The sequence below is a fragment of the Takifugu flavidus genome, chromosome 2 (assembly GCF_003711565.1).
Source record: "Takifugu flavidus isolate HTHZ2018 chromosome 2, ASM371156v2, whole genome shotgun sequence".
In the NCBI taxonomy this organism is placed as follows: domain Eukaryota; kingdom Metazoa; phylum Chordata; class Actinopteri; order Tetraodontiformes; family Tetraodontidae; genus Takifugu; species Takifugu flavidus.
Genome location: NC_079521.1, coordinates 10,556,723 through 10,582,766, shown reverse-complemented (window position 1 = coordinate 10,582,766; position 26,044 = coordinate 10,556,723). Strand labels below are relative to the sequence as shown.

At 46.0% G+C, this 26,044-nt stretch overlaps 3 protein-coding genes and 1 long non-coding RNA gene across 4 annotated transcripts; 2 read left to right on the top strand and 2 right to left on the bottom strand.

The window, feature by feature from the left end:
* Positions 1-247: 247 nt before the first annotated feature.
* Positions 248-2,901, bottom strand: LOC130513703 (uncharacterized). The gene is made up of 2 exons (XR_008946807.1): positions 985-2,901; positions 248-845 (listed from the first exon to the last, which is right to left on the bottom strand). It is a non-coding gene; the product is annotated as an uncharacterized LOC130513703 (long non-coding RNA).
* Positions 2,902-9,384: 6,483 nt separating this feature from the next.
* On the top strand, positions 9,385-15,654 carry e2f8 (E2F transcription factor 8). The gene is made up of 13 exons (XM_057012607.1): positions 9,385-9,659; positions 10,619-10,869; positions 10,954-11,107; positions 11,234-11,548; positions 11,628-11,789; positions 11,898-12,047; positions 12,123-12,344; positions 12,428-12,509; positions 12,595-13,075; positions 13,153-13,413; positions 13,503-13,632; positions 13,724-14,049; positions 15,032-15,654. Exons 2-13 carry the CDS (start codon positions 10,699-10,701, stop codon positions 15,197-15,199), a joined length of 2,622 nt encoding a protein of 873 aa, XP_056868587.1. The 5' UTR covers positions 9,385-9,659; positions 10,619-10,698; the 3' UTR covers positions 15,200-15,654.
* A 373-nt stretch (positions 15,655-16,027) lies between these two features.
* Positions 16,028-18,568, top strand: csrp3 (cysteine and glycine-rich protein 3 (cardiac LIM protein)). Its single transcript, XM_057012596.1, has 6 exons — positions 16,028-16,168; positions 16,851-16,962; positions 17,490-17,661; positions 17,755-17,884; positions 17,981-18,074; positions 18,259-18,568. Exons 2-6 carry the CDS (start codon positions 16,851-16,853, stop codon positions 18,330-18,332), a joined length of 582 nt encoding a protein of 193 aa, XP_056868576.1. The 5' UTR covers positions 16,028-16,168; the 3' UTR covers positions 18,333-18,568.
* A 362-nt stretch (positions 18,569-18,930) lies between these two features.
* On the bottom strand, positions 18,931-24,268 carry zdhhc13 (zinc finger DHHC-type palmitoyltransferase 13). Its single transcript, XM_057012575.1, has 17 exons — positions 24,171-24,268; positions 23,045-23,235; positions 22,497-22,619; positions 22,165-22,242; positions 21,893-22,037; positions 21,732-21,796; positions 21,448-21,610; positions 21,242-21,367; positions 21,012-21,145; positions 20,689-20,799; positions 20,500-20,614; positions 20,367-20,429; positions 20,199-20,292; positions 20,040-20,123; positions 19,804-19,961; positions 19,561-19,658; positions 18,931-19,491 (listed from the first exon to the last, which is right to left on the bottom strand). Exons 1-17 carry the CDS (start codon positions 24,192-24,194, stop codon positions 19,353-19,355), a joined length of 1,911 nt encoding a protein of 636 aa, XP_056868555.1. The 5' UTR covers positions 24,195-24,268; the 3' UTR covers positions 18,931-19,352.
* Between the last annotated feature and the right edge of the window lie 1,776 nt (positions 24,269-26,044).

The window sequence follows — 26,044 nt, the reverse complement described above, 5'->3', positions numbered from 1 at the left end:
TAAAATCATATGAATATTAATATAAAAATGTTCCTTCGGGTTTATTTGTACAAACAATGCAATAATCTCTTTGATTTCCTGGAGGGGCCGCAACACAACTGTTTGTCCTATTTTGTGATAAAGCTGGTGACTTACCCTTCAATCAAAAAGTACTGAAACTACAAACACCCTGTATGTTATAAGATTTGGGGTTTGTTTGACACGTTCTCACCTTAATTTGGAGATAAAACCCATTGAAAATTCAAAACACTCCAACTTTAAGGGCTTTAATGATTCATGTCCAATATTAATATTTACAAGTAGGCTCCCCTCCTCTGAAACACAATCCCTGTGCTGTCTGTCACTCCAGCTGTCTTTTATTTACATTGATTATGTCTTGAACAGCTGTTGTAACACCGGCTCGGCACTATCCTGGGATTTGAGGAGCTCTGTTCAGCAGAGCTCTGCGCTGCGGCACTGTCCTCCAAAATAATGCTGAGGCAGCAGCCCGATGCCAGCATGGGGTCCACGACGTGGCCTTCTGGGAGCAGAAAGTCTAGATCACGACTGTAGATCACATGTTTGTGTCTATACTCTCAGGCAGCGAACGTTTGCAACCATTAAGACAAACTCTGCAAATCATAATCTGCTTTTGCTATCGCTACTGCTGGTGAAAAACTTCTTCAAAATGTTGAAAAGAAAAACAAATTAATTGGGACAAACAATGATAACATATCAATGTTGTGTAAGCTAATATTTTGTGCTGCCTCCAAGTGGCCAGCGTGACGTTACTGCAGGGGATTACACTGATTTACTGCACGGATGTATTCAGGAAATCGATCACGCATGTTCTAAGTAAGGAAATGCTGCAACGATAAGAAGCACAAATGGTTCCAATTAACACTGGTCCAACAGTTTAAACTGGGCTGCACAACGAATTCAAGTGTAACTTGCAGAGACAGCTGTGAGTACAAAGCCCTGTGGTCATTAAGAAGTACATCCCACCTCTGCAAGCTGGGGAAGTTATTCATCTTTAAGATTCTCAGCTCCACTGACCTGCTTGCAGCACAGACAGAACGAGCATTAAAATGCAGAGAAAACCAGCAGAGGTGTCTGAGAAGGTGGCGAGAGACCTGAGGGGGGGAGTTACTGCAGACGGAAAGTCGTTGTTTGATTCATCATTGTTCTGTGGGTTATACGCTGGGAGGTACACCGGTGGAGAATCAGCCTGAATTTTACAGGATTCTTCATTATGAATGATCAAAACAAGAGGGGGAAGCATGAATTCCTCTGCAAACCTGAAAAAAGTAATGAAAGATTCACACCCCTATATTTTATGAAGAAAAAATCCTTCAACCCTCCTCATCACAGAGAAAAACCATGAAATATCAGGGCAAATAATGCTGACCTAACAACTATTGCAGTACCCATTATGCCATTCTGTCCTCAGGTCCTTTAATCTTACTGTTACACAAGTTTTGACATCATTACACATAAAAAGATAAGAGAATTATGGGTAATTACCTGCTGTTTTGGGAGGGTACTAAGACTTAATGGGAGTCTCTAATGACCAAGTCTAACCATTTATGCCTGCGCTAGAGTATACTGATTTTCACATGTCTCATGCATTTAAAGGAGTGAAACATCCTCTGAGGGAGCCGGTATAGAGGACCTTGCTTATGTTAATAACACAAGCAACAGAGAGGTGAAGCGATTTAGCAACATTTAAAGGATTATGCTGTTTACCAAGAGAGTTTTCTTCATAATACCACACAGCTGCAGCAACCTGGGCAGGCTTGAAAAGACCAACAGCAGAAAGTATATTTAAGGTTGACTGATAAGATGGTCGATTAACTTAAGCAGTGTAAGAATACAAGTAATTGATTTTAATGCATCATAATGCACGAACGTTGCGTGGCTGAGTGAGGCACGCATCCTTCCTTCTTCCCAGTTATTCCAGTCACATACAACCTTAGCCTGAAGCGATCCCATCTTGTCTTGCTCACACAGAATTTTGATTTTTCTTTTTCTTTTTTTATGAGGCTGGAACAAAAAAAATGCAATAAAAAATAATAATTCAAGAAAATAACCTATGGAACAAGTGGTGAGGTAAGCACTCCACAGAAACCTTTAAACCTGCTCCAGTTTCAGAACTGTGGCTCCTTAAGTGTGTGGCTACAACAGCCACAGAGGAAATCCCATCGCCACAGGAACGAGATGAAACACCTGTTCACCAGCGAAGCAGATCCCCTGAACCAGATCCTGCCCGCTGACCCCTGGCCAGGGACTACACAGTGAGTGAGGACAGCCCGACCATCGCACACCCTGCTGGGTGTGTAACTGACACCATTCAACCAGCCGTACAGTCAGCAGTCGTCACACACGGCGACGCAACAGAACAGCCATCAAAATGTGCTGAATTGTGTTCAGACTCTGTGTTGGGTTTAAATCTCTCATGAAATGGAGCTTTTATATTCCAGCAATGTAGAAAATTAATGAAGGCTTGGGGGAAACTTGCCGGCGCTTTTAATAAAAAACATCTCCTCATGCATTTAAAATGAGGGGAGGATGTGCAGAGTTTGTACATACACTCGCACTTCAAGAGGCAGGTTCATTTGTAATTTCACATATTTATACGGGTGTCAGTATAAATGCTGTTTTACGAAAATCATTCTTTGGGAACCGAACACTGAAGGAAAAAGATTGGAGTCCCAGCCTCATCAACCATCACCATGGTGATGCGAGGCTGTGTGTGGAGTTGGTTTTGTTGGAGGTTCAGCTAGCCAATCCTGGTTCTCCATCTTCGAGGTTGAGGACATCCCACCAGCCTCTGCCACCTGTCCCTGACCCCCCCTCAGGGTCTGGGGAGAGGCTGAGGACCAGATGGCTCTTGAGGTCCAAGCAGCATCCTGAACGCAGCATCCTCCCCACCCCCAACCACACTGCTACATTCCTGGTCCTACCTCCACCCTCTGACCCCCTCCTCCCCTTCCCCGGTCTAAACCCCTGAGCCCCCGTGCTCGTCAGTGCTGCATGACTGGGCAAACACAGTCCTTCACCAAAACGCATCCCATGTCACTCCTCTGCCGCTGCCTTGGTTCGCAAGGAAACAGACATGACAATAGTGAGAGCTGGTCGCCATCACAACAAAGGAGCAGCTAGATGGTGGCGTAGAAGATCTCACATGACTTCTCATCCGTCATCCTGCGATCCAATCACGCTAGAATTACAGCTAAATGAGCAGCGTACGGCTAAAGGTGGTCACATGTTCAGTCAAGCCCTCAAAGACAAATGATCACCTCTCTGGGCAATCAGCAAAGAGAATAAATCTCCAGGTCCAACTAGGCGAGTGTTACGGTCACAAGGATCAGGTTTGCTGTTCAGTGAGGGGACGACCACAGCAACCTGGCCAATGTGTGACTGAATATCCCCTTTTTCTGTCCAATAACTTTTGAGGATTCCATACCATAAACCATAAATATATCACAAAACGCACGCCTGATCTAATTAGCTCAACTGTTTAAGTGAAACTGATAAACTGGTTTTGCATTGGCTCATACGACCTGAGGTTAAAATAAAGCCCAATAACACTATCTTAATACAGACTCACATCAGGCAGCACTTAAATCTCAGTAACTGATGTGTTTTCATCTTAACCGCAATCTAAAAAAAATTGCTATTTCAAGAATATGGAGAAGTAGGAGGCAGTTAATGTGGTTAACCCTCGACACCTCCCAATAGAGTTATCACAGGCTCGTCCCACAGGGAGTGCAGATGTCTGCTATTGGTGGGATTACACCAACATGACATGTGACAGTTCCACCTCCATGCTTGGATGGACTGTCAGATCTTTTAATAAACATCTGACATAAAGGAGTGAGGCTACTGGACTGTTGGTGTGAGACAAGTAGCATCTACAAATTCTTTGTGCCACAGCTTTGCCAAAGATTAATTAATACCCCTAATTTTGGGCGGGATTGAAGGATGTCTGGTACAAGACATTCATGGGAAGAAAACCTTGTGCTCTCCCAGCAGGTTTCCCCTGAAACATGTCCTGGGGGTTCAGGATTAACTCCATCGAGTGAGGAAAGAGAGAGCTTTTCCCACTCATTTGTTTCTGTGAGCTAATTATGAGGCTTTTGGGGTCTGCAGAGGAGCCGTCAGCACATGAGTAAACACCTCCTTATCCTACAGAACCCCACCCAACCGTATCCAACGCCTCTTAATGAGCAGTTAGATATGAATAATGAAAATAAATACAGATATTTGAATGGTTTTGATTGAGCAATTAGTGTCACATTTCCTTTCATCCCCAATGAGCTGAATCAATAATGAATTCCATTACAGAATTCTGTCTTTCACCTTTTCAGATGCCCTTCATCATACCAGTCAGACAACAGAGGGAAGGGGGGGTCGTCATTGGCTGTCAGATCCCCATGAAAAGGTCTGGGATTTCCAACATAATGACAATCTGGAGCCCTTAATATCTGCTAGCTTCTTTGCATGCAAATGCATTAGTTGATGTAGTTCATGCTACAACTATTTGTATCTAAAATCATTTTACATGCGACAATTTCAGATGAGGAAATGAGCACAAGATCTCCCAACGTTCAGCACCGGCACAGTAAATCTGTGCAACAATCAGAACATAAATCCAAAAGCGCTTCAGTGACAGAACTCGGTCTCGAGGAGAGACGGCGGCTGTAAATACGGCGGACAGGCACTGTAAATCAAAGATCAGCTGACAACTCCTGCTCCTTTACTGGACACTGATAAATTATGCATCCCTGGCTCAACCCTTCTGAATGGGATTTGGCACAGACCTGTAATAGTGAATCAAAAATGACAGCCGTGACATCAAAACAGGTTGTCTTTTGTGAGAGCGCCAGATTACTTGGTGTAATGTTGGGATTAAGTAGCTTATCTTTGCGAGGGGACATTGCCAAAAGTGTGGGATGAGACTGAGGGATCTGCGGCTGATAACTTGTGATTAATTTCATATCATCCGGTCACACAAGAATGAGTAAAAACCCCAAACGGCTGCTGAGGCTGCAAAGGTTACATACATCCTGTCTGATTGCCATCTAAACATGCTGCATAATTCACAAACCAAAGATCCAATCTCATGGAATCCCCGGTCAATGAATACCAATTGACTACAAATGCACTTCTGCCCCATCAAGCCCTCCATTCACTGCAGGATAACACCTCCCTGATTCTCCTGTCCTGCTTCCACGTGCAGCTTCGTGATTGCTCAATGAACATTTATATATAGCAGAGAAGAGTGAGGGCAAATCTACAAAGGGACAAAATCCAATTACCTCCTGCTGGGGCGGGCATCAGATGGAGCATTTCGAACTCACACAAACGAGGTAATTGACAGGGGATGTTGAACCTCACTGAAGCTTTACGTTATACTACAACAATAGCAGCCCCCATGTCCGGTGCTTTCAATTTATTTAAGTCGGCTGATGTCCATTAAGTGGGAGGGTCAGTATCAGCTCAGTCTGAATCAGCCCTCCTTCCCTGGAGAGCCTGGAGCTTCTGCCCTCGCCTGGTTACCGACTGATGACGGCTGCTCGTGAAAAGCAGACATGGTGCTGCTGAGGGCTTCGTATCAACTACAGTTAGATCATCTAACATCAAGATTTCTGGAGTATCAAGCTCTATCGCTGGCAATGGAATTGTGATCTGATGCAGCTGGGAGTGCGTGGAGCGGGGGTTAACTCAAGAATGGTGTGGAGGTTGGTTTCCACAGCAACAGAAACAAAACAATCAGCAGATCTTTCACTAAGGGTTCATGGTGTGAGAAGAATTATTGTTGTTTTTACTATTATCGTTTAAATGCTTGAATGAGTAGATTTAGAGTGTTTAAGGAAGTTTAAGAAAATGAATGTATGAGTGTTTGAATCAAGTATTGGAGCTGTTGTGTACCCAGCACTGAGAGATACCATGTTCAAGGACACAAGGAAGTCGTGAAGATAGGAAGAGAAGGAATCGTGAGGTCAGGTTGACATGAATCTTGTGTGCACCAAATAAAAGAGGTGAGTGAGCAGCAGATGAACGGAGTTGACAGAGGAAGCTTGAACTGCTGCTCGACTCTCCCTTGCAAGGAACTCCTGTTGTTTGCGTGGTTGATCTGAGTCTGGTGAACGAACAGCGCGGGTGATCAAAACTTCACCCTCACAATGGTTAAACCATCATGTGGTCAGAAATGAGCTTGTCTCTCTTTTTTGCAGCTTAGTGTGTCAATTAGTATCCAGATAGCAGCTCTGCCATGTGGAAAATTGGAAAACAGCAGCTGGGATTTGGCATGCAGCGATTAATATTCATGTTCTACATAATCCCAAGTGATTAATTTACCACACCTGACCAAATCAATAATTCACGGGAGAGAGGGCCATAAAAAGAAGGAAATGAGGCTGATCCAGGAAAGGAGCGTGGGAGTCATCTTCCAGCATCCGTCTCTAGGCCACTGTTCCACCAAACATTTGGAACAGAACAAAACTCAGAAGGTTACCAGACAACCTCCCAAGCTAAGGCGAAAGTAAGAGGCAACGCTAATCCATCAGCCAAACTCACAATGTGGCAGCAATCTCTACATTGTGACTGATACAATCAGATTCAATTAATGCTCCCTGCTGTGACTCTACAGCAACAGGTGACGAATTAAAAACACCTCTCTCACAGCACAACCTCCACATCATTTGGAACCCATCAAGACTTGAGGCAGTGACTCAACATCCGGGAGGCATTAACCGCTCAGCCGTCCCGAGCAGCGGACAGAGGAGACTCAGCTGTGATCTCCCCTGCTGAGGATTTGGAAATCCTCAATGCCTTATTACAACACTGTTAATCACATGGATGGGGATGAAGGATGCAGCAGTAAAATCAACAGCATCTGAGTTGACTGCACACCCGTGGAAGAGGTTCAGCCCTCCCTGCACATTAAAATAACGACTAATGTGGCATGACATCTGTTTAGCTTTTACAAGGCTGTCCCTGGTGCTTCCGTGCGGATCTGTCACAAATCCACATCACCAAGAGTCGAGTGAAAACAGCTGATTTTCAACACTGAAAGCTTTTAACACCCCGAAAAATTGGCTCTAATTCGCTCTGGCTCTCACATCCAGTCCAACTCAAGCTGTGAGGTTTGCCTGCATGCAGAGGGAGAAGCAGAGCGGAGCAGAAGTTGGTTTCCAACATGAAGGTCAGGCAAAGGAAAAGTGCCGCAGATGCGATTTCCTGCCTGCTTTTAAATACAGTAAAAGCAGTTCTTGTCGAGGTTTGCTAATTAAGCAGCAACAGTTTAGTTTAACCAGATTTCCCATAAATACAGTATCCAAAGGGCGGGAAGGCTGATCCCTCCCAAGGAGAATTAGTTGATAACTCACCCTTTTCTGGTCCTCTAAGGAGTGCAGCACAGCTTTCCTCCTGGAAAGATGTTGTGGACTAGCCTCTGCTCCAGACTCCATCTTCCCATAAGTGAGCGGGCACTTCAGTTGTCTTACGCGCTGGTATCCAGGCACGACCACAGGGCGACACCTGCTCAAAGTATTTACACCCCCTTCCCGCTCGGTTCCCAGTCGTGGTGCATGAATGTATGTAATAATTTCTCAAAGTCGTCTGTCTATCAACTCTGCTCCATGATGCCAGATCCATGCGAGGATGCCACCCCAGCTGCTCGCCTGGTCTCAGTCATTTCTCTTCTCTTGCTCCCAACCGGAGTGACTGTCAAGAACATCGGGGCAGACGACACAATCCCGGGCCATCCAGTCAGCTTCTCAAAAGCATGACTGCTGACATGGAGGCATCGCACCGTGCACTCCCTCTTTGTTGCATCCAGCAAGAAGAAAATGTCCAGTGGGTGTGGGATGAGAGGTCAGTTACAGCTCAGAGGTCAGCTGTCAGCTCCAGAAAGGGAACAGCAGCTTCTTCTAAAGGAAAGCATTAGACTGGGGTCAGAAACTGTTTAAAACAACGCATTGGTATGAACGCGCTCTAAAACAACAAATTGTTTGCAGTTGTTGTTTTCTGCATCTATCAAGTAGCAAATTCGCGGACAGCAAACGCCAACCAGCACTTTGCGTCTTAACGGGCTGCCGGCTGATGGCTGCAGGTGTGCGCGTCACCATTCAAACCACGAACAAACACTAAACACACAACTTTTTAATACTCACAAAATCGCTGCCGTCCGCTCCAGCAAAATATAACAAACGCAACACTTAACACATCTTCAGTCAAATGTTGGAGCTGATATGAAAATTCCTTGCCGGCGTTTAAAGCCACTGCAGCATCCCTGCAGGACATAGTCAGATATATCTCCCTTCAGCGGCTCCAGGCTTTGCATTAACTGTATTGCATTAACTTAATAAAGATACATTAACGCCGGAGCAGTTGTTGTGTGTGATAAGAAACGAAGCTCACCTTATCACTTGTGCGTTTGTTTTCTTCCCGCCGGAGATGGTCTTGCCTCGTGTGTGTCCGTTCTGCGGGCAGCGAGCGGAGCAGCCAAATGCTGCGTTCATGACCGTAGGAAACGTTGCAATGAAGGGTTCTTCTCCGCATGTGAAGTTTTGCATCTCTCATCACACAGAGAAAACAGCTTTATCGTCAAATAGATACAGTTCGAAGCACTGTAATTTACTAAAGCGCTAAGATATTGTAACCGTATCATTCAAAAATCAAAACTCTACGTGAATAGAACAACCCCATGTAGATAAAACAGAATAAACCCATATTCAGGAAACGCAGCCCAGATGAGTTCCAAACATTATTTGTTTTCCGAGAGTGACTTAATAATTTTCAGCTTTTGTTCCATTACAGTTCTCAGTGAAGAACAATCTGGGCTACTATAATATCCCCGTCATAGTGAATCGTTTTAATTTACGGTAGCACGTGAATGCAGCGTCGGTATCCGAAACGCTCTCTCTCACACGCGCATCCTTTAACATTACGTCACTCGGTACTTGCACTCTTTACATCCTTAAGGCACCCATCGGTTTCCACGGAGACTCCCGATGACGTGGCTACAGAGCCACCTAGTGAAAAGAAGAAGACACTGCATGTAAAACTACGTAGAAATGTAAAACTTTTATTGTAGTGCATCATTGAAAGTAATAACTACAATTATCAGAAAACCTTATTAACTTATTTACATTCACCTTTATGCAGCCACCACATATTATAACAGGGTATCGACACAAATTGTGAATTTTCAGAAGATTTTTTTTTTTTTTTAAGTATAGGGTTCGTTTTTCCAATTACATAAACATGGTGACTTTGAACGCGCGCGTGTATGTGTGTGTGTGTGTGGGGGGGGGGGGTGAAACCCTTAGTTGAGCAGCATGTACAGTAGCCAATCAGCGGAGGGCCCGCCTAGGAAGTGGGGGTGGTGTTCTGTGACGTAGGTCGCATGCGCACACCGGACTGGGCGATATCACTGGTCATCGGTTTCTCAAACTTTTTCCCAGCATTAGTAAAGTTGACCAACAAGGTATCACTCATTATTCGCTGGTCAGCGTAAATTGTGTATGATCGCAGTCTACTGTTCTTTTTTGTGGCATTTCTTATATTTAATTCGCATCAAAACCCTCGGACCCTCTGTTTTTGGACGTACTATCTATGTTTTACAGTGAAGATGGGACATTACTAGAGCGAGGCTTCCTTATTGGATTGGGGTGAGTCTATAAACACTTACAGTCTTTATTTTCATTTTAAAAGATTCGTTTCACCTAAAGTTGTTTTGGTGTCGCCTGGTTACCGCCTCTATGTTCATAAAATTTATTGATGTACCTTTTAAAGCGTCACTCGTGTCTTTATAGAAAGCTGTTGTTGAATAGATTTCAGATTATCTGGTTTAGTGGTTTTGTTATGCAGGTTAACCTCGGCGGTCGTTTGCAAGTTACTACGTAAAATCACAACATTTTAAGGAATCAAACATGTTCTTTTTAACTTATAGATGTTCGGTGTGTATACCCTTTTGATTTTTTTTCTTTTTTTAAATAAATGTGGAGGTTTATAGTGAGACGCCGCTATTGCGACATTCCGCGCCAAGGATTTCAAAAACATTTTACCTGCGCGGGACACTATTTCCACTTCCGCTTCCCTGCGTCGAACGGCGCTCCTATTGGCTGTTGGAAGGCAAAAGGGGCGGGACCTTTGCGTCCGTTGAACGCGGCGATTCGATGGAATGCACGTCGATTACCGCCAATATAAATCCGGTATTTTTGAGAAATAACTGCGATTTATTTTTGACCAAACAAAATCTTAAGAGTCATTTTAATTCGAAGACTGCTAGAAAAAATAAACTAAATGAAATGTTTACAAGCGATGAAGCTTAACTATTATACATTTTAAGACTGGAAAGATTTTCTATTTTGCTTTACTAAATTGTACAGCTCTTATAGTTTATAAGATTTGGAGGATTTTTTTGCCTTGTCCCTGAGATTAATTATTTGGAGAATAAATGCAAGATCATTGCAATAAAAGTCCCATTTTGTTGACGGAAATATCAAGATTTGAATGTTTAAAAAATGATCTAGAGATCCCTTTCAGGGTCCGGTTGTAATAAATGTGCCAAAGAGGAATTACATGTCAGATTAACCATTCTGTTTTTGTCCTTTTTTAACCTGTTTAGGGTGATGACCTTTGAGTAAGCAAGGTTCCTACAAATACACCAAAGAAATCATCAAGTCAATTTTTTGTGGATATTTTGTCATGGGTCCCCTCACAACACCTAAAAAAGGAAGAGAAGTCGGTTCTGTGGATCCCTGGACACCAACATCCAATCTGAAAATGCTTATCAATGCTGCTATTCCAGACATCAGGAACAGAGAGAAAGGGCTGGAAATGGACGCTGACGGGCGAGAATGTGTGGACTCTGCACAGGTAGAGAAGCAAACACAAAAGGATGACCTTCACATCACTGTGTGCGGAAAGAAGCATTCCTTACTGTGTCCTATTTTCTGGCAGGACACTGAAAATGGAGAAGAGTCTGAAAGATGGATCAGTAGGAAAGAAAAGAGCCTGGGTCTGCTCTGTCGTAAATTTCTCGCTCGCTACCCAGATCATCCAAATCCTGCAACGAACAACGACATCTGTTTGGACGACGTTGCCACCGAGCTGAGTATGTCATCGATGCAAACCCGTGGTTATCAAACGTGTTTCTCTTTACTCTGCAGATTAATGGGTGATTGCAGAACCCCCCACATAAATTGTGTTGTAATAATAGTTTGTGTATTTGCTGTTACAGGTGTAGAACGCAGACGCATCTACGACATAATGAATGTGCTGGAGAGCCTCCACATGGTGAGCCGCTCTGCCAAGAACCGCTACGCGTGGCACGGCCGGACCAAGCTGAGTCAGACTCTGGACATCCTGAAAAAGGTGGGCGAAGATCACAAGTACAGCCAGCAGATGCAGCAGATCCGGCAGGGCCTCCTGGAGAAAGAGGAATTTGATGAAGAGGAGAAGGAGAACGTGGAACAGGAGGTGGAGGTGGAGGACAGGGAGCAGGGACAGAAGGAGCTTTTCTTTGTGGAGCTTCCAGGGGTGGAGTTTAAAGCTGGTGAGAAATGTTCTGTCAACATAGTTCACTTTTATTCCATGTTAACGTGAGCAAAAAAACTCATTTATTGTTACATCAGCTTCTGTCAACAGTCGGAAGGATAAATCACTGAGGGTCATGAGTCAGAAGTTTGTCATGCTCTTCCTGGTGTCGAATCCTCGTGTGGTCAGTCTGGACGTGGCTGCTAAGATTCTGATTGGCGAGGACCACGGTGCTGAGCAGGACAAGAACAAGTTCAAGAGTGAGTGGAGAATCGCTACGAGCAGCCTGTTTCTCAAACATGCGGAGTGTTTCACACCATTCCAGCGGAGAGATCAATGTTTCCAACCACTTCTTCTTTCTTGTGCAGCCAAAGTGCGCCGGCTGTACGATATAGCTAATGTGCTACGAAGCCTCAAGCTTATCGAGAAAGTCCACGTCACCGAAGAAAGGGGGAGGAAGCCAGCGTTTGAGTGGGTCGGACCGGAGTTGCCACACGTCAAGGGGATCGGTTCCTCTGGTATTTGCACATTTTAGCTTGCAGTTTCATTTGCATATTTGTTTAAGTTTTTTCCTTCACGCCGCTTTATTTTAGTTTCAGAGCTTCAACGCTCCTCGTCTCAATGCCCACCCAAGAGTAAAGTTATACTGGAGCCGCGCGCTAATGTAGAAAACTGTGCCAAAAAGCTGTTTTCATCCCCCGGGGCCAAACGCAGCTTCACTCGACACCCCTCGCTCATAAAAATGGCCAAAAGCATTCAGGACGACCGGCGGAAGATCAACTCGGCCCCCAGCAGTCCTGTCAAGAGTTCAGCCCGTGAGTTCCCCACCGGCATTCCTTCAAAATAAGGATGTTGAGTTGGTGTCCCTGAATCCTGGTGACTTAATGTCTGATTTCAGGTGATGCCTCAAATCCTGACTTTCCAAACAAAATGGCCCAACTTGCTGCTATCTGTAAAATTGAACTCGACCAGGAAGAAGCGTAAGTGTTTATAGATGGGTGACGGCATTTGTTCTAGACCTCTGTGGATAAAACAATGCGATTAAAAGTTCCGTTTCTGTTGCAGAACCGGTCAGGGCCGTAAGAAGCCTGCTGCTGTGAATACGGGAAAGACCTGTGGTTCTCAAACAACGCTGCTCTCCACTCCAAATACCGACCCCAGCGTCAGCGCTGCTGCTCAGCGCACCCCCCGCACCCCCCTGGCAGTCCTGCCTGCAGGTTCTGTGGCATACATCCCAGCACACTGCCCGTCTCTGATTCCAGTGTTGTTACCTCAGCACCAAGGTGGCGCTCCATACGCCATCTATCTGCAGTCACCTTCCCCCAGACCCAACCCTCTGGCTCGGCCACAGCCCACCAGCTACGCAGTGCGCTCTATGACATTCGAGGACAAGACGGGTCAGAGCCCAACCGGTCAGTGTGCGGTTCAGGCTCAGTCGGCGTGCAGGGGGGCAGACATCAGCCCTCTGGCGCAGAAGCGGATGGGTTCAGTTTCAGCCTGCGAGAGCAGCCCCCCAAAAGCCAAGAGGCCGGACAATATCTCCAAGGTAAAACGTTGAAATCTCTCAAAAGCACTTCGATGTGTTTTGATGTTTTCCGTTCCTGAAAGAGATTCTTCTTCCAGGACACTTCTCCAAAGCTGGGGGGGATCCTGCAGGCTCGCCTGAAGTCTTGTCTTGGCGCTCCGCTGTCCAGCCGACCCTCGTCCCGTGCCCTCCACCTGGATCCAGAGTTCATCAACACCCCTGGTGGAGCTGGAGCCAGTCCGATGCTGGAGCAGAGCTTGGAGAACATCCTGGGACGAGAGGACAAGGCTGCCAGTGACAGCGAGTTGGTGTCAACGCCAGTCAGAGTCGTACCCCTGACACCAGGGCGGATCACTGAGGTGAGTGCTCCAACACGCCTCCAATGCAGGTTTTGTCTGACATCACGAACGCTGCAGGGCTGTGAGTGTGTGTATTCTTTTGCTTTCAGACTTTAGTCCCAGCCGGGTATTACATCCCGATCTCCCAACCAGGCGTCAGAGACAAAGAAATTCAGGATCTAGCAAAAGAAAACAAGGCTTCAACCACGACGTACAACATCTACCAAACACCAACCGCAGGTAAAGATGAAGTAGCGCGTTGGTGTTCATTCAGGAATAAATGTATCAGTCGAAGGAAGGACAGAGTTTGAACTGTTGTTGTCACCAACAGGATCCAGACCTTCCCCCGCCCGGGAGATTACACCCACCAGCATTCGCCTCCTCAAACCCACCTCTGCTGCTGCCTCCCCTTACAATGCACAGAAGGCCCAGCGCCCCAGTCCTGCTATCCTCAACTTCACCCTGCAGAACCTCGGTTTGATCTCAGGGTCCAGTCCAGGAAACGGTTATGCTGCTTCTCAGACTCCCGAGCACCTCAACACTCTGGCCAGCCCCGTGTCTCTGCAGCAGAGAGGCATGGTTTTCATCAAACCCGTGTCTCCTTTGCCTCTGCAGCCATCTGTGCCCGGACAAGTGGCCCTGATCAGCGTTCAGCAGGTAAAAACGGGAAACGGAACAGTCACGTTTTCTGATGGTTGTGTATTCACTTTGAACTGTGTCTCGTTAGAGGAGTTGTGGCCAGTAGAGAAGACATTTCTGCACAGTTAGCTGTGCAGTACAGTGTGTGTAGCATTGATGTTTTATTTGGATGACCTAACAACCAGGTGAGTGTGGGTACCTTCATAAAATAACAACAAGCACTGGTCAACCGGTACACTTTACTGTGCTTGTTTAACCACCAACACCACTATTTCCAGTCCAAGAACACGGTAAACATCATTAGCAGAGAACACCTGGATCACAAAGGCTACCAAGTGCAAGTGGATTTGGCAACATCTGATTTTGAAGAGGAGAATTCCACTCCAATACAGAACAATATGCTAAAATACACTGTATTTTAAATTCTTAAGTACGAAAACATGACAAAGATTGTACCTCCTGTTTAAGGTATAACTATTAGCCAGATGAACAACTGAGTCCTATTGACTCCAAAAGGAAAGAGAGCATCAAGTAATCCCCCAACACTCACCTCAACACCATGAGCGGGCCCCTTAAACTAATTTCTCTTTTAACACAAAACAAGCACCCAAAACCACGACTGCAAGAGGTGGTGTATTTTATACTAAGGAATCATTTTAATCGATATTAATTGTAACACCGTGACTCCAATAAACTCAAAATAGAAATATAGAATTTGGGGATAGGCTTCAGCATCTTCCCAAGACCCCAAAACTGGACAAAGCAGTCAAGAAAAGAAAAATAATTACAGAACTTACCCACTAGTGTGCGGTGGACTTGTCTGCTTTTCAAAATAAACGTTTTATACGCACACTTTAGTGGCTTTCAACACAGTTTACGGTCTAGTGTTACAGTCTACCACTGCTACACACACTTGTCTCAAACCATGTGGACCATTCAGTTGTGTAGCTGCAGCACTTTTATGAACATGTGGAATAAGTGTCGCTCTTCTTTTCTCCAGCCTCTGATGGCCACCCCTAAAGGGACAGGGCCCCCCCAGCCCAGCTTCTTCCACACACCCGTGCCCCTCTCTCCTCTGGCTGCTGTGGTGCCCGCCAGCGCACACATGACAACCAAACCTGTTTACATCCCCCAGAGAAAGCTGGATGTGTCCATGGAAGACCCCTGAGAAGAACTTGTGGGGGGGGAAGGGGGTGTTCCTGTCTGTTTACAGTATTCCTGATCTCTGAGCATTTGCTGCTCTAACATCTGTGTATCTGATCGAATCAGATAATCACTGTTGTCATGTTCAATGTGGTGCTGGAAGAGTCTGATTTGGGATTAAAATAGTGAATTTAATGGCGGGAAAGTTATTTTCTTACAGTCTCCGTTATTCTTGTGAAAATTACATCAATGAATGACCAGTAAAGTAGGTAAATTTCCTCCGGTATTTAAGAGAAAACAAGTTGGATGGAGATGGTTGACTGTGATATAAATTAATAAACTGATGGTTCTCTTTGAAAATGATGTTAAGAATTTGTGAATACTTGATTGATCAAATGTTTAGAGTTTAATTTATAAAGGAAATTATTTTTATTTTCCTCATAAATGTATAACGCTAATTAAATTTTTAGTCATTTTTTATGAACTTGGTCTTTTTTTTGGGCTGATAAAGATACCTGTGTGTGTGTGTGTGTGTGAATTAACTGGATGAACGGGGAGAAATGGACTGGTTTTAGCTGGAAAGGTCATATCACACATTCTCTGACGAGCAGAGACCAAAAAAATAAACTATAAAACAAAAGTCTTTGACATTATTTCACCTGAATTTTCGAATCGCTTACTTTTCTGGAACTTAAAGGACTTATTCTAGCTTTTATTGGCTAAAACCCACCTTCTGGTTTGTCTCTGTCCACTCCTGTGTGGAACCACGTGAGCGGCTGCAGCTGTCATTGTTAGAGGGCTGATGTTCAGACCCCCCCCTGAGCCTGTGCTGACGGGCCGGAGGGCTTCTCTTTGTCACGGGTTATTTTAGGAGCATCGTTTCATCAAAGCGTCACCGTTGGGCCGGGGCTGATGCCGATGTTGGGGGGTATTTAAGCCCGGTGCCAGAGTTCATCACTGCTTGGGGAGAGAAGAACACCAGCTTAGGTTCAAGGTAGGAGTTTCAGTTATTTCCATTGTCCAGTTCATTCAATTTTTATCTCTTTTTTTTTAGCACTAGAATAAATAAAAGGTGCTTTGGTGTGTTTTTGAGGAAGGTTACAAAAGCTTCCAGCAACCTTTGATGGAGCAGGACTCAGTTTGGGGGGTAGAGTCAAGCAAGTTCCTAACAAACAGGAATATTTGGTTGATCGGAGACTAAATTCTTCGCTCTGCGTGTGTGTGTGTGTGTGTGTGTGTGTCTGGGGGACCTCCAGGGTGTAGCCCAGTGACTGCTGGGATGCCAGGCAGGGACCAGAGATGAAGGATGAATGTCAGGCTGGGTTTTTGTCTGTCTGGTGTTTAAGTGAAACATCTATTCCTGGAACCTCACATACCAGCGCTGTGAGAGTGGTGGGCTGCCTCTGATACTGGCAGAGGCAGGAATGTGGCTGCTGGAGGGCTAAAACCACCAGAACTGACTGGTGGTTCAGTACGATTCAGCTGAAAAGACTCACGGCCACTAAATAGACATATCAAAGAGGGGGGAGAGTGCTGAATAAGCAAGTTTGTTTGGTTTTTTACAGAAGGTATGAATGAGTTATGAGTTACACTCATAAATAGTGTGTGTTGATCAGCATTTTAAGTCTGAGATGATTTTGTTCTTTGATCAGCAACTTGCTTTTTTCCCTAAAAAGATGCCGAACTGGGGGGGAGGAGCCAAATGTGCGGCCTGTGAGAAGACGGTGTACCACGCCGAGGAGATCCAGTGCAACAGCAGGAGCTTCCATAAGACCTGCTTCATCTGCAGTGAGCAGCTTTTACCATCACTTCCTTTTTCGGTGATATCTGGTCCTTTTACGGAGAATGGACTGATCTTAGAACCCGAGTCTCATTTGGACAAAATTCACAACCCTCTGGTTGGTTCCGTCATCCCTGCTCTCGTCTCATTACCAATCTGATCGTCCTCCTGCAGGACTCTAATTCTGTAACCAATATACAGGCCCTTAATGTGTGTTGTCTGTTGTTGATGTTTGGATGTGAGGCTCGGTGATGGTTTAATTGGTCCAGCGGGAGGTGCGGGAGGCCTTGGTGATAACCTCATCCATCTACAAGTGTTCATCTTCACTCCAACAGTCATCGCACACTCTTAAAAATAGAAACAGAAGACATCTGACCATGTGTAATGCTACTGATGACTGATAGAACCAGATAGGTGTGACCTTTCTTTACTCAACCGTTACGCCACCATGGCATTCCCAGTCTGGACCGACTGAAACCATTAATTCCAGTGAAGAACAGCTGCTTCAAATGGGTGAAATGTGTCTTTCGCTCAGTGAGCTGCAGGAAAGGGCTGGACAGCACCACAGTGGCAGCGCACGAGTCGGAGATTTACTGCAAGTCCTGCTACGGCAAGAAATACGGGCCAAAAGGTTACGGGTACGGGCAGGGAGCTGGCGCTCTAAGTTCTGATCCTCCGGGACACAACGCAGAACTGCGGCCTCATGAGTATGTGTTCACGCCACAGAGGAAAATGGCATAGTTCAGGGTTTGGGATTTGAACTAAATCTGACAGACCGGCACCATGCGATTGTTTTCTAGCTCTAAACAACATCCAGCTCCTTCAAACTCCTCTGCTGCTGGGAAGTTTTCCAAGTTTGGAGGTTCAGACCACTGCCCTCGCTGCTCCAAAGCTGTCTATGCTGCCGAGAAGGTGATGGGAGCAGGGAAGGTACGAACCATCACTCCTCGAACATCAAATATTATTTTGTCAGGTGGATTTCTTATTTCCAGACATATAACGTTCTCTCCCTTACTGCTACTGCAGCCCTGGCATAAAACCTGCTTCCGTTGCGCCATCTGTGGGAAAAGCTTGGAGTCGACCACAGTGACGGACAAAGATGGAGAGCTGTACTGTAAAGGTAGAAACACGCACATACCTTATAAGTGAGATCCTTGAAGCGCGGGAAACGAGTGTAGTACCTCTCCTCGCCATCAGGGGTCCCTGTTTTAAGCTCATATTAGCGCAACAAAGTAACATTAATTAATATTTTCCTCTGTGAGGCACATAAAACAAAAACCCTTTTTTACCGTTTCTCTCTTCAGTTTGCTATGCCAAAAACTTCGGCCCAAAGGGATTTGGACTGGGGAATGCTGCCATGTTGGAGGAGCGAGAGTGAAGATTGTCGCAGCTTCCAGTGGTTTGAAGTTCTTAAAGATGTTTTTGATAAACGGCAGATGTCTAATTTGGCATCAGTGTCCAGAATAATGTCGGAACTGAGTGACTGGTGGTATCATCGAGCTTAATTTGAGATATAAAATAGTTTTGGCAGAATACAAAGTATGTTTTCTTCCTTGTATGCATTGAGTCCATTAACAGTCACGTCTTTTAGAAATAAAAGCATGGAAAAAAGCACTTAAATGTGTCCTGAAGCTCAACATTTGACTCATTGCCTTATCACAGTTTTATATTTTTTTATTTATTATTCCTGCTAACATCTTAAATTTAGCAATTTCTTGGAAAACAAAATGACCAAAAAAGCCCAACGAGATAATCATAGACGGGTGAACCTCAGTTCACAGACATGTCACATCCTGCTCATGACGTCACTGATGAGAAGGCAGCTGTGGTCACAGAGGGCTGACATTCGCCATCATTTAATCTGCCATGTTTTCACTTCATTGGCACTTTTAGACCACATCCCATCATCTGTGCATCCTCCGATTGCAGGTAAAGAAGAGGTGAAATCTGGAGGAAATGAGTGTTCACGCTCCAGCTATAAAAGACAGGCACAACGTTGCTTTATTGAAGCACAAAAGTGTTTGTTCATTATTAAACACAAGCAATTTTTACAAAAGCTCATAAAACCAAATGTACATGTACAAACATCTTAATTCCCAGGACAGACTGTAAAAATAGGCTTCCTGTGTGATAGAAAAACATCTCCAAGTTGCCTGCGGTGATTTCGGCATCTTCCTTAATGGAGCTTTGTTAAATTTGAGTTTCTTTTTTGTCGAAAAGGATCAAATTTAAGGCGGCAGCTTTCTGTACAAAGAGCAACGGAGTCAAACCTAATTTCTTTTCTTTCTGCTGTTTCGGTTTAGCTTCAGAAGGAACCAAACGTGACAGAAAACAAATAAATACACTCTGGGTTTTTGGTCCAAGATCATTTTAGAGTTTGACCCTTGACCCTGAGTGGTCAGATCATGTCAGCGTGACCGAACATCGGATGTTCGGGGCCAGGCGGGAACTGCTGCGTCCAGTCGATGATGGCCGGTTTGAAGAGGCCACAACAACGCAGCTGGAAGAAGGAAACCAGATTCCGGACCACACCCAGACTGTGGACACGAAGAAACGGGTCAGAATCCGGCACTAAAGCTGCTGAATAAAGTCCAACGAGAACTCACTTGTACGGATTCTGTCTGAGGGAGACGGACTGGTTGAGTTTCCTCTGCTGGAACGTCAGGGTGGTCCGCTCGGCTGAGGTCAGGCCCAGGAAGGCGATCTGCTCCAGCAGAGAGGAGCCGCGGCCGTCAGGGGAACCGCGGAGGGCGACGATACACAAATAAATATGAGGTTTCTGTTACACTTGAGTTGGGACAGAAATAACCGGAAACCAAAGCAGCTGCTGCATCATATCATCACGTCACCTGGTACAGCTGCACCAGCAGGATGGAGGCAGACCAGCAGGTGTGATAGAAGGCCAGGAAGAAGATGCAGAGCAGCCACGGCGAGCAGTCCACCAGGGCGGAGACGGCGGCCCACAGGCCCTGGTCGGCGTAATGCAGCACGCAGTGTTTGGCCCAGTCTGAAATAACAAGCAGACGCCTGAAGCTCCTCACTTAAAACCGGTTTCCGTCGTGGACGAGTGCGCCAGGCCACTCACACGTGAGGCAGCAATAGAACATCCAGCTTCCCATCAGCGTGAGCGAGAGCAGGAAGAGGACGTAGTAGTGATGGTTCCTGGCACCTGGAAGACAGCAAACCTGTCAGGTCGCGCTGCTCGTTAGCGTCGGACGGATGAACGATCCGGAGTGGTTCGCACCGATGCAGCCGTTGGTCCAGATGGAGTGGTGGTCCTGCTTCGCCACGCACGCGTCACAGCTGAAACAGTGCTGCGTTCTTAGCGGCTTCTTGATCTGTGGACAAAAGGGCGCGTAGCAGATCGCTGCTGGTGGGAACGGCTGCGAGAGGTTCGACGTCGGGAACTCACCATGCACGAAGTGCAGAAGATTCTGGGGTTGAAGCAGCCGGCTTCAGCCAACACCAACACGTTCTGAGGACACAAACCAACCCGTTACAACACGTCCGTTTTCCGCTCTTCAACCCGTTGGCGCCGCACGCACCATCTTCTTCTCCTCTTCCGTTGCCTTGACATAGCCGGGGTCGGTCCGGCAGGCGCGTAGGTAGTAGTAGAGCAGCGCAGTGGCGTTGATCGTAAACAGGACCTGAACTGTGGCGCTGGGTCCATGTGAGGTCAAAGGTTAAGGGGAAAATGATCCCAATGATCAGCATCGTCACAAACCGTAGTCAACAGAAGGATATCTGGGAGGAACCAGAGGAACCAGGTGACGAGCATCCAGAAGACCGAAGCCATCAGAGACGTGCACGGTAGCAGGGACTCAAACACGGGACTGGGGAAGTTCCTGTTCAGGCACAAAACAAATCTCAAAGCCCACGAGAAATAAACAACCCGACCAGTTTAAAACCAAAGTACCTAATAGATTATACACCGACATGAGAAAGGAGGTGATTTAAACCTTTGTTAATGAGGTCAGAGGGGAGGTTTGAATTACTCAGAGGCAGAAAAGCCAGAGCGGAGTCAGTCAGTTATTTCACACTGAACCGGCATCTTCACCTGGAAGCAACGTTGATCCCTCCGATCACGCAGGCCAGCAGGATCCCTTTGAGCAGCCACGACTCCGAGTTCATGTCGACGATGGCGCCCACGCCCCCGAACAGAGCTGTGCAGAGCAGAAACTGCAGAAAGACCTGCGGAATGCAGACAGGACGCTGGCGGGTCAGTAGCGCTCACGGATTTCTAATATGGGGTGTGTGTGTGTGTGTGTGTGTGTTTCTACTGCGCACCCTGTATCTGTTGATGATCCGCAGGCAGCGCGAGCTGGAGCGAATCCTCTCCTGTTTGACGTGGTTGAGCATGTGAACGAGCAGCGGACTTCGGACCTGGTGGGCCAAGTCAATGGGCGTGTGACCCTGAAGAGGTCAGAGGTCGAGGTTATTGGTTAACGCTCCCTAGCGGGGATGAAACGACGGTGTCCGGTTCTCAAACTCACACTGAGGTTTTCCGCATCGACGCTGGCGCCGGCCTCCAGCAGGATGTGGGCAGCATCCACGTTTCCTGCCAGCACGGCGCAGTGCAACGGCGTGTTCCTGTTCACTTTGTCCACGGCGCTCAAAGAGGCGTTGTTTTTAATCAAGAACTTGGTGGGTTCCGGGCTGGGAAAATAAAGAGCGGGTTGGACATGGATGTCAACAGGATTGTTTTCCCCCCCTGACTGAGGGAATAAAAACTGTTGGTTAAAGACGTTTCTCTCGATGACATCGTGTGTTTACTCACCCAATGATCTTCTGTGCTGCCAGCATCACAGGCGTCTGTCCGTTGGCGTCAGGCTCGTCCACGTCCTGGATGAGGAAAATAAAGGAAAATGACCCTCAACACGCGGCGACGACCGGCGCGTTGAGGACAGGGGGAGGAAAGTGGCGCCCGTGCAATCCCACCTGTCCCTTTGCCATGAGATACGCGGCGATGGCCATGTGCTGGAAGAGGATGGCGAGGTGGAGGGCGTGGTAACCTTCCCCGTCCGCGATGGAGGGATCGGCTCCGTACCGCAGCAGCTGGATCACCATGGAGAGGTGGCCCTGCCTCCACACGGACAAAAGCCACACACAGCTTTATGGAGAAGTCAAACGTGAAACCTGTGCTTCATGTTTAGGGACAGATGGCACGTGTGAGCGGCTCCGGTCCGAAAACTCATCCGGGTTAAATTTACCTTATGGCCCAATGGAGAGGCGTAGAGCTCAGGTCTCCTCCGAGCTGGTCGACTATGGCCCCTTTGGAAATATAATACCTGAGAATATGGGTCGAAACACGGTCAGAACAGTTTGCAAAACAGATTTAACTCATTTATGTATTAATCATTAAAATGCAATAAGAATGGAGAATATCTCTCCACTTCCTGTCATTAAAGAAAGGTCCAAAGATCTCAGTTAGAAGCACTGCCACCTCCTGACAACAGCTGAAGCAACAGACAAATGGTTTTATGATCCAGAGCGGCGCCGCCGTTCCTAGAACTGGTTCAGGTGTGTTTCAGGTGAGTCTTACTTGACCAGCTCTGAGCGATTGTTGATGGCCGCCCAGTGAAGTAGAGTCACGTTCTCTTTGTCTGGCTGCCTGACATCATACCCTGCTTCCACCAGCTCCTTGCAGCGTTCCAGGATGCCGAACCTGACAGATCACAGGCAGAAAGGAGATTTTCACACTGGAACGTCGCTGGGTCCGTCTGAGAGGACTGACAGGAAGAGCAGATCTGCAGATCCATCAAGGTTCTGCTCCAGTCCCATCTCAGTGCCTATTTGCTTCAGCAGTATCTGAGAGAAAGAGCTACTGAACTTTACTGTTTATTCTTTTCCATCTGTACTGATCAAATACTTGAATATTACATTTACTGCAAACTAAAAACCAGTAGTTTAACTTCTGTTCCGCATAAATATGTTAATTTGATCGATTTGAGTGAATAAGCTGTTGGCCTTGTGTCTTCTACTCGCTCACTCTGTCTGATCGTCTGTCTCCTTCACAATCTCCTCTCCTACTGAGATGAGGACAAGAACAACAAACTCGAATGATGCTGATCCTGCTGACACAGCACTCACTGTGAGGCCTTCACGATGTCCCAGCTGCTGCTGTCGTCCATGAGTGGCCGTTTATTCGGCTGCTGACTGAGGCTCATCACCTGGTCTGCACCTTTGCCATGAAAGTTAGCCATTAAAGCCTGCGCTGGCCGTGACCCATGGCCCCCATGACTGTGGGAGTGACCCCCATGACCGTGGTGACAGTCGTGACCCTGTGGCACACAAAGAACGTGCAGCAGAAAAAAAGGAGAGTTAATTGTCACTCACAGACTGTGCTTAAAGACATTTTCAGCAACAATTTTTCTTTTCTTTCAGCAAACCCAACGCCAGTCTTGCTTGAAGGACAGCATTCTTTTTGAGAGCATTTTTTAGTGGAATTTACACTCAACAATGGCAGGCGAGGAAGCGACCAAAGCCCTGAGAGTCATCAGGCTGTTAAATCTGCCCTGAATGTCGCAATAATCCTGTATTCTCGGGTGTTTTCAGTTAAAAACAGCTGGCGATGAGGTAACCATGAGCCAGTTCTCTCCGTACTGTGCATGAAGTACAAGTCCAGGTAATTTAACTAACATTTACGCAGAATGACAATTTGTGTAAAACGAAAAAGCATTTAACCCAATCTGGCCCATCAACTGGAGAAATACCACATGTATCTGGTTTCAGACCCTGTACATTGATTTGTAATCAGAAAAGCTGATAGTAGTGGACAGATGGATTAAAATGGTAAAAGTTAAGCACTTTAGAACACCACACGTGGAAACTCGACCACTTGGTTTCCGCTTCAGCAAGGAAGCAATAGATCAGGTCTACGCAATAAATATGGCTTAGGTTGGCAGTAAATACCACTAGATTTTGTTCAACGTGGGGCTTATTGTCGATTATCTAACTCTGACAAGATTCCAAAAGAAGACGGATTAGTGAGATAATTTAGTTCTGTAACTAGCCTCAGGCTAACTACGCCCACAACAGCTAGCTAACTGACAGTTGATTCGTGTCTGTCGATCCCCGAAGAACTGTTATTCAACACACTACAAATAAGATTGTGCGAATTAATGCATAAAAGAGGCGACTAATACGTAATTTGGATAAACAGCTGCGGCGGTTAAAAAAGAAAAAGCACGAAAGAGAAAGCGGAACACCGACTTACATTATCGTCTCCACTCCAGTCCATCTTGTTGTGAAGGAACGAAGTGAAAGTTCCTGCCACAGCTGGCTGCACGGGACTTTGTCTGCGTAACACTTCCGCTGCTTGACTTTCAAAGTAAAACTCTCAGAAAATAGCAATAACCGCTAGACAAAAATCCGAAATGAACAAAAGTCATTCTACTAAGACATCATAAGTATCCCCAAATGCGCAGGACTTTCATTTATTTTGTGTTGTGTACAAACAACACCTCAAGTGAAGTATTTTGTGTGTTTTCTGCTGAGACTGTTAGCTGTTATTTAAGAAGAGCATTGAAGAAATCCATTTTTAAAACCCGTTCTCACTTTTAGAAAGTGTTATTAGCACCTCAGATATATGGAGTAAATGTATGTCTCACTAATTTAACTGAGGAAATTTGGTCTGATGAACGCATTATTGCACTTCCAGACATTTACCGACAGATGGCGCCATTGTACAACTTTCCCTGTTTCTGCACAAACGAGCATTTCTCTAAATATTCATTAACAATAGGAAATAATTATCAGATTTGGTTGATTTGTAACGTTTGGTAATTGTATGAGCATATGACAGACTTACTACCTCTAAACTATTTTTTCCCCATCAAAGGTCTGTGACAAGGATTCTTGAATGGGAGGAAACTGCAGTAGTTTAGCAACAGATTTGGAGGATCAAGATATTTTCTGAGTAAAGAGGTCAAACATGTAAAAATCCCGTCATTGGATTGTGTTTCTTACACTTTAAATGTAAGGAGGAAGGAACTCAGAAACCACTCTCTTTCAAACAAAGAAGAGCGAGGCTTTAGAATAAAACAAGAAAACACGGAAACGAATATCTGGCGCACAAATATTATTCCTGTTGACAGTGGTGTAATTAAGCTTGTCACATTTTGATCCGCTACTCTTTCAGCTCAACATAAACCCTCCACTGACACTCTGCATGTACGGTGCAGCTCGTGTGTAATTAGAATTCCAATTCTACATCATATGAAAAAATGAATTCTGTCATGTGTCCAAAGGTTGCGTCTTTTATGTTAATGGAATAAAATTCAGGTATATTTGGTATTTTTTTTTACACACATATATCCTGATTAAACTGTCTTGCCCTCAACCCTGAACTTTTCTTTAAATAAATGACAATTCCTGAAGTATTTCCAAAGCAGCAGAGACCTGCAGCAGCGACGCTGGAGAAGCTCGAGTGTTTGTGCAGAGTTGAAGTAATTGAGCTGTCGGGAGGAAGTCATAACAGCCGCGGGGGAGCAGAAGGTCACGGTTCTGATTGTCCGCACGAGACACGGGGGCAGAAACCACCGTTGAAGTGTTTCTGTGGGAGCAGCAACAGTAACGCGCTTCTGCTTTTGTGAGTTCACCACTGACGCTGAGCGAGAGGAAGTGGAGCCGTCCAGTGAAAACATGGAACGGATGTGTCCTGGCAGCTGATACGGCAGGTTGTGGGTTCTAATGCCGGCGCTGCTCCAGAACTGGAGGCCTGAGAGCAACAAAGCCCAGAGATGGACGGTAAATCCGGGATTTGATGGCTGCTTGAACCCTTTCAATGACATCACTGCTCTGCCCCTCACCCGCAGCTGGAGCTTTACCAGCAGCCGCTCCAGGTCGGAGCCTTCTTTGTCGCCACCCACTGACACGCCCCCTGCCGGGACTCCCAGCCTATCAAACGCCGGCCTGCTCGCTGTCACGCTACCCGGCGCCACGGCGATGATTGATTCTGCACATGAATTATTATGGGAAATGTTTCTGCTTGAACTCACCGTCAAACCTTCCAGCATCAAACACCAACCGGAGGGTGTGGACAAGTCTGGGGCTCCAGACCAGCCTGGTTCCAGTTCATCCATCAACCAT

Excerpts from the sequence above, each read along its gene's own strand:
- e2f8 (XM_057012607.1), top strand. The coding sequence starts at position 10,699 with ATGGGTCCCCTCACAACACCTAAAAAAGGAAGAGAAGTCGGTTCTGTG. Across the intron at positions 12,510-12,594 it reads GAACTCGACCAGGAAGAAGC|AACCGGTCAGGGCCGTAAGA; the intron begins GTAAGTGTTTAT and ends TTTCTGTTGCAG. Across the intron at positions 14,050-15,031 it reads CCCTGATCAGCGTTCAGCAG|CCTCTGATGGCCACCCCTAA; the intron begins GTAAAAACGGGA and ends TCTTTTCTCCAG.
- csrp3 (XM_057012596.1), top strand. The coding sequence starts at position 16,851 with ATGCCGAACTGGGGGGGAGGAGCCAAATGTGCGGCCTGTGAGAAGACG. Across the intron at positions 17,662-17,754 it reads GCAGAACTGCGGCCTCATGA|CTCTAAACAACATCCAGCTC; the intron begins GTATGTGTTCAC and ends ATTGTTTTCTAG. Across the intron at positions 18,075-18,258 it reads TGGAGAGCTGTACTGTAAAG|TTTGCTATGCCAAAAACTTC; the intron begins GTAGAAACACGC and ends TTCTCTCTTCAG.
- zdhhc13 (XM_057012575.1), bottom strand. The coding sequence starts at position 24,194 with ATGGACTGGAGTGGAGACGATAAT. Across the intron at positions 20,615-20,688 it reads TTCCTCCCAGATATCCTTCT|CGCCACAGTTCAGGTCCTGT; the intron begins GTTGACTACGGT and ends ACATGGACCCAG. Across the intron at positions 20,293-20,366 it reads TCTTCTGCACTTCGTGCATG|ATCAAGAAGCCGCTAAGAAC; the intron begins GTGAGTTCCCGA and ends TTTTGTCCACAG.